At 43.4% G+C, this 7,264-nt stretch overlaps 1 protein-coding gene across 10 annotated transcripts in view; it reads left to right on the forward strand.

Annotated features, from left to right (window-relative positions):
- CADM1 (cell adhesion molecule 1) overlaps positions 1 to 6,859 on the forward strand; it is a 149,911-nt gene extending 143,052 nt beyond the window's left edge. For 9 of the 10 annotated variants that reach the window (XM_072354669.1, XM_072354672.1, XM_072354670.1 and 6 more), the window contains 2 exons: positions 3,719 to 3,850; positions 4,408 to 6,859. In XM_072354669.1, the coding sequence (XP_072210770.1) occupies positions 3,719 to 3,850; positions 4,408 to 4,526 (251 nt within the window). In that variant the 3' untranslated portion in view covers positions 4,527 to 6,859. Of the gene's footprint in view, positions 1 to 3,680; positions 3,851 to 4,407 lie in introns of those variants that run through there. The other variant, XM_072354677.1, reaches the window with a different exon arrangement.
- Positions 6,860 to 7,264: the final 405 nt, after the last annotated feature.

A 7,264-nucleotide genomic window follows, 5' to 3' on the forward strand; every position in this document is an offset into this window, starting at 1 on the left:
TACAGTAAGCAGACGGTGCCGTTATCACTGCAGTTTTCCTTTAAGGTACTTTGATATAATCCACCCTATTTGGATCACATCAAAGCACCAACCTCAGAAATGGGGTCCAGCTGAGGTGCAGCGTAGCTGTGGAGTAGCAGAATAGTTGTGCATGTTGTCCCCAACATGCAGTAGTATCTCTGTGCTGATTCCTTCCATCCCTTCCTGCATCCCTCCCCACTCCCACCCTAAGAAAACACAAGCAAAACAGAAAACAGAGCCATCGTAGAAACATTCTGACTATTCGATTTAAAGGCCAGCGTGCTCCAATATATATTAACATCTTAATGGGAAAGCTCTGCATGTATACATTTACTACTCTCTGACAAGAGGGAATTAAATGTCAGAAGGATTTGTAGCATCTATAATTGAATTGGTGCTGAGAAAAGCAAATCTTAAGGAAGAATAACATATTAGGATTAGCAAATAATGTGGCATTTTGTCAGTTCCTGCCATCTCGTCTGTTCCCTCTTCAGTAATAAAGTTGTGATTTCTTTTTTTTAATCATAGATATGAAGCAGGAATAGCTTTTGTGAATCGAAGGCAGCATTTTAAAGCAGATTCTGTTTTTTAAGGTCAGGTTTGTCTTTCTTGGCGCAAACTTGGGGAATGATTCCCAGCTTCAAAGTCTCAACACTTTATTACCAAGGAAATAATGAGTGGCATCCATCACTGATGCTCATTCAGTATGAAATAATCCACAATCTGGGATTCTTTTAGCTGGGCACCACCCCAAAGTAAAGGCAGTGGGAACCCCCCGTGAGCCCCAGAGGATGCAGACTGGTGAATTTCTACTGCCTTGTTCCTTCTTTTCTGTTTAAAAAGGAGAAACGATTTGGCGAGAGGGCTTTGGCTTTGAAAAATCTGATTTTTGTACTATTTTAAATTGCAAGTGGTTCCTTCGGAGAGCAAATCAATGCAACATAGGAAGGACAGGAAGAGGAGCTAATTCCAGTAAGTGCAGGGGTTGTAGTGCTTCTAAATGCAGCGTGTTTATTTTTAAACAGAGCTCCTGCCTGTTTTGTCCAGCACATTTGCAATTAGACACCAGGAGCCATTCCTTGGATAATTAATATAAATATAAATACATCTTTAAAGTCAGAAGTGCTCCACGGTTGGGTATCGCATGGTTTGCAACCACTATTGGGTTGGGTACATCCTTCAAACCTCAGCTTGATGGAGAAGGTATTTAACCATGTACCTAACAGAATGATTCTTGTCTGAAGCTGCAGTGGCCCCAGAACACCCCAGGCTGTGGTTTTCCCTGACTGCTGTTGCAGCAGCATCCCTTCCCAAGTCGGGGGGTCTGTTTGGCATGGTGCTGCACCGCCTCAGGCATCCTTCCCATCACTGAGCAGGGATGTCCTGCTTCTTGCCAAAGAAGCAAATGCTGGGAAGTGCTCACAACACAGTTTGTTCCTACTGAAGATGATTAAAAACTAAAAAAAAAAAAAAAAAAAAAAAAAAAAAAAAAAAAAAAGGAAGAAAAATGTCCTTTTTTAGAGGTGGTTTGTTCGGTCTGGCAGCTTGCCACAGTGAGTAGAAATCCTTCTGTCGTGGCTCCAGGATGTGCACCATGTTCTTAAATGCTTATTGTTGTTTGTCTTGACCAGAAAGCTGGGAAGCATTGACCTCAAAGGCAGTACTTCCACTTGGATGTGGAGCTGCTGACAGTTCAAGATGTGTTCATTCTCATAGAGCTGTGCATAGGGCTTTTCCACCAAGTAAAATGTATTCTGGGTTGTTTCCCAATTAAGTTTTATCCTTTGGGTGCACTTTGGCGTTACAGCATAAGAGAGAGTTTTGTGTTTTGGTTCTCCGTGTCTCATTTTTGTTCTGATGGTGAAGTCCTGTGCAGTAACTTGCCAGTGGTGCGTGTTCCCTTTGGTGAACCCCAGGCATTAATATGGATCCCGGCTTGCTCCTCCCACTGCTAAGTGACCTGGCTTTGGGTTATGTGGAAGCAAATGCCTTACAGTTTACAGCGGTATCTTTTTTGTCTCATTGAGTTGAGCTTATTAGGCGAGTTGTTGGAAGGGGTTCTCCCTTTGTGGTGGCTCATGGGCTGTTCTTTATTTTGTCCCCCCTCCTTCCCCCCACTTGCATCAGAGCTTGGCAGCATTAAAACCATTGCGTGTGCCAAAGCTGCTGCTTCAAAAAAGTTGAAGAAATACTCCAAGGTTTTTTCTTAAATTGTTTTAATTAAAGCGTGTTATACAGCACTCCCAGTCACGAGTTATTTACTTACATCCCTTAGTGCTTCATCTTACAGCAGAATTGGAAATATCGATAGAAAGCGTAAATCCTGGGCTCCTGCTTGAGAGCATTGTATCAGGTTTCAGCTCAAAAGAGCACCATTACCTTTAGCTGTCACGGATCTGTACGCTTGATCGATAAACTTCAAATATTATTAGAGGTGGAGGCTTCAGAGATTTGCTCTGTTCTTTGGAGAGAGACCGGGATAAATCTTTCTTAAAAATTGACTTGAATTTGCACTCTCAGTCTTCCTGGTAAAACGCATTTCTCTTAGGTGCCTGGGCAGCTGCACGCAGGGCAGATTTATAGGCCATGTGCTTCTTGTAGTGAAAGATCTAAATGGTAAATCCTTCACATATGACTTCACAAATCATGTAAAGTTAAAAGATTTTTACCGTTTCTGTTGCTGCTGTGCTTAAATTGTAAGGTATGGCCAGTAAATCATTTTAATGGAGGTGTCGCGCTTGACTCAATAAAAAAAAAAAGAGAGAGAGAGAGAGACAATGGTTTAGCTTCTATTCCAAAATGTTAATGTATTAATCAACGGGAGAATAATTGTTTCTTGCTACGTTATAAATCTCGGTTGCCATTAGAATTGCGGCGAGGGTTGATGTAGCCGCGTTCTTAAATTAAAATTGTTTACACTGCTATACATTCATTTTACATGGCCATAGCTCATTCCGGGTTCATTTTGGAGTTGTTCCTCAGCCAAATAAGTCATTCCTCTCCCGGTGATGGCATCCTAAGGGAGAGATGCTTATAAAGGAAAACTAATTGCATGGTGAGGAGTTAAATAAATAAAATAAAGCAGTTGGAGGCGATGCACAATTATTGCTCACTATCTGCTTTTGAAGAGGTTTTTATAGTTGGGATTAAGAGTTTTGTTTCTCCGGACGTTATGAGCTGTAATGAACAGAAAAGGTCATGCTTAATTATGTAATTTTGAGTTCTTATTGGGGGAGATGATGGCTGTAGATGCATTTACAGAGCTTCGTTGATTGTTTTTTTGGGCTGATGTTAAAGTGTTTTCACCGGGGCACTTGTTGATGATGTCTCTCCAGAGCTAATGATTCATATTGCCACTGCTACTTGCCCCTAAGGAAGATTGGAATTTGGGGAGTATCCTAGGGGACCCTCCAAAAACTCGTGCCCACCAATGATTCCACATCTCTTCTCTTCCTTTCCCTGTCCCAGCTGTCCACCAGTAGTGGTAGTGCTGCTGCTTGTAGCGGGAGGCACCTGGCGAGGTATCGGCCAGATCAGTTCACCCTGAACTCATCTGTCTGGATAGCTCCATGCTTTATCCCTACTCCTTTGGAAAGCAGAAGGGTGGCTTTTCCAAACCGGAGGGCGGCTGCAACCAAAACCTTCACGTTGTGTCATAGTGAGTCCCCAATTCTTACTGCTCTTCTAATCTCAACAGATTCTCGTGCAGGTGAGGAAGGGGCAATAAGGAGCGTGGACCATGCAGTCGTCGGTGGTGTCGTGGCCGTGGTTGTATTTGCCATGCTTTGCCTGCTCATCATTTTAGGGCGATATTTTGCAAGACATAAAGGTAAGACAAAGGCTGCAACTGGAAAATGAACGGACTTGGCACGTGCTTCAGCTTCCCTATGATGTTCTGAACTTCTGGGTGCTTTAGAAGAGCATTTCTTCTCTTTTAAACGATGAGAGTTGTGGCAGGCGACCAGTGTGCTGTGCTGAGTGTGCTCAGTACACAAGTTAGAGCTGAAATTTGGAGGTCTGGCTACAAAACTTCATTGACCTGAGCTGGTGCATATGTGCCAAGTGGTTTACGTTGTAACATGATGGGTCTGTAAGGCCGAGCCTGTGTGTGGTGCTGTGCCTGCTCCAGCCCATGTTTGCAACAAAGGATTTATGCTTACCAGCTTCACTGAGAGCATTTGGAAAAGCTTTCAGGTATTGGAAGCAAACAGGAGTTGTGCATTGGGGTGTCTCAGGCAGGACTGGAGAGATCTCCTCTCCACATGCTGGGGTTTGTGGTGCTCTGGGACTTGCTTTCAGGCTCTTTCTTTCTGGTAGCATTGAGTGCCCATCCTGCTCGTGTTGCTAGCTCTTGCCATGTTACACAGCATACCGCTTCCTTTGCAGGTACATACTTTACTCACGAAGCCAAAGGAGCGGACGATGCAGCCGACGCAGACACAGCTATCATCAATGCAGAAGGAGGACAAAACAACTCCGAAGAAAAGAAAGAGTACTTCATCTAGAACAGCCTTGGTTTCAATGAGGTGTCCAACCGTGGACGGATACTGGCCCTATTTAAAACGCTAAAGAGACAGTGATATTGGAAGTTGCAACCAGCTTGTGTCTTTTTTAAAGAGAAACGCAAATGGGTGGAGAGCTGTGAGACTGGGAGGGTCTGGGATTTGTTGTGTAAAAATATTCTTCGTAAAGTACACTCTGCTGTTCGACACCTCAGTTTGTTTGGGTTTTGTTTTTTTGGCCAAGTCCAACTTGGGTTTAGTTTAGTGAAGTCATTTGCAGAAGATTCTGTGCCTTGTTTTATTTCTGTTTGTTTGGGTTTGGGAGGAGGCTGGGAAGAAGAGGGGGCTTCTGTGTGTTAGTTCCCTTCGGGTTTCTGTGGTTCTTTGTTTCCCCTTTTGTCCTCTGTTTCTGGAGTTGCCTGCTGGGACCCCTTGGAATAGGTTGGTTTCTTTCAAGGTGTTTTTTTCTTTCTTTCTTTCTTTTTTTCTTTTTATCTTCACTGTTTTCTCTTCGAAACTCGGTTTCATCGGAGGAGAACCAGCACATTTTAGATTTCATAGTTTGCAATTCGCTGTACCCATATTCCATTTTCTCTATTGTCGTAAAGGCTTGGATAAACAAACAAACGAGAACCTGTTTGTGGCTGCCCGTGTTCCAAATGCTTTAGATTGATGGAGACTAGAAAATAGCCCGCAACTCAGAAAAGGTGCTGCCCGCCCGCGGTGCGTCCATCCGCGCCCAGGCTCTGCTCCCAGCCAGGTGCCCTGCAGCCCCCAGCAGCTCTGGAGTGCAGGATTCACCCCATAGAGGGTTTAGGGCAGGATTTCTGCTCAGATAACTGTTGAAAACTGCTCTCTGTCCTGACTTCTCCCCAATTTGCTAGCACAGGAAGAGCCCTCCCGGAGTGCCAACGGCTGCGAGTGAGCAGCTCTGCACTTCTGTCCCCCTCCGTTGGCATGGTGCTCAGAAGGTATCAGGGTGGGTGTGGGGTTGGATGCTCATCCCATGTGTCTCCAACCCCAAAGCCACCACTGTGTCCTACACTGTGTCAGGTCCGAGCCCTGGAATGGCTGGACAGGAAAAACTGCCTTTTATTTTATTTTGATCTGATGGATAAAAAGTGGGAATTTGCGTTAAAAAAACATTGCAGTGCTAACTGACTTATTAAAGCCATAGGTAAAAAGGAGAATGTAGGTCGATTATAGACTGGTGACAGATAGCAACGAGAAGGCGTTATGGGAATCCTACCTGAATTTGGTGAATTACCTTGGATGTAGAAAGGTACTTTTTTTTACTGTGTTTACGTGGAAAAACGCGTACGCTGATTTATTTAAGGGTAACATTAATCTTAGCGTCAGGTTTGGGTTTTTTTAGGGGGTTGGGGAGGGGGGGATCATCTTTCCGTGTGGGTTTTTTTGTTTGTTTGTTTGTTTTTTGGCAGAACCATTGTAAAGCAGGATATGTTGGGAATAGGATGGCATGAAAAGTAAAAGTTCGTTCCGGAGCAGTAGTTGGTTTTTATCCCTTAATACAACAAGAAGAAACTCACTGGAATAGCTTTCTTTTGTTTTCCTCCTGAGCAGATTTTATCGAGCGCAGCTCTTTTCTGAGCCTTCAGCACCATTGCCAAACCACACCATGGTGAGAAGCATTCAGCATGTAGAGTTCAGGGGGAGGGAGGGAGGGGGGGGGGAAAGGTGCTTTTTTTACTCATCAGTCACAGAATTTGACATCCTGTTTTTGGACAGCCCATCTTTGTTTTGGAAGTGTACAGTAGTGCAGTGTTACCGATGTAACTTTGACTTAACAATGTTGACATGTCTCAGGTTCATGTGTTTTGATTGGTGTTTTCCGTCTCAGGTAGATTGCAAAGATTTCGGCCCCATGCATTGGAAAAAGAAAAAAAAACAGAATAATAATTTAAAAAAAAACAACAACAAAAAAAAAAAAACAACACAGGAAATTACCAATTTTAGTTGTATATTGGTTTATGTATTTTTTCTTCAGTATACAGTGCACTGTTTGAAATGTATTGTTGAGTATTACTTTGTACAGCTTTAGGTCATTAGGATTTTTAAGTGTGAAGAAAGAACAAACACGTTTAAAGGAGAATTACAAATGAAGGAAGCGTGACTGATGCTAAACAGCCTTGTTCTTTATTCACCCAGCCTTTTTATTTCTTCCCCTTAGGCCAGTTCTGTTTTAAGGTGTCCATGGAAGATGTTACAATGTAAGAAAAATACATATCCATCTGTTCCCATTCACATTTTGTATCGGTTCATGTATACCATTTTTACAAAGAAAAAGAAAAAGTAAAAAAAAAAAAAAAAAAGAAGTACTATAAAATATCTGTCTTCTTAATAAAAAAAAAAGATTAATGTTACAAAACTACCTTCGCTTCTCATCATGCACTCTTTGCTGCTCGGCAGGCGGCGGATGGAGCTCTGCATTGCAGTGGGAAGGGAAGGCCGGTAAATTAGGGTCTAAGGACTCTCTGATCCTTCTCTGTCCCTTCCTGGTTGGGATATTCCTTGATTCTGTATTGCCTGTGTTTAGGATTTGGGGCAGGAGCCCCGAGGTCACCTGTATGCCTTTGCTGATGCTGCCTTCCAGTATCTCCTGCAAGTCTGAGAAGGGAGCCTTGCTCTCTAGAAGAGGTTGGCTCCATTGGGAAATCTCTGATGCGTTTTCCCAGGCTGCTGAATCCACAAGAGCAGTGCTGCGGCTCAGCTCCCCTCTG

The sequence above is a fragment of the Excalfactoria chinensis genome, chromosome 21 (genome assembly GCF_039878825.1).
Source record: "Excalfactoria chinensis isolate bCotChi1 chromosome 21, bCotChi1.hap2, whole genome shotgun sequence".
NCBI lineage: Eukaryota > Metazoa > Chordata > Aves > Galliformes > Phasianidae > Excalfactoria > Excalfactoria chinensis.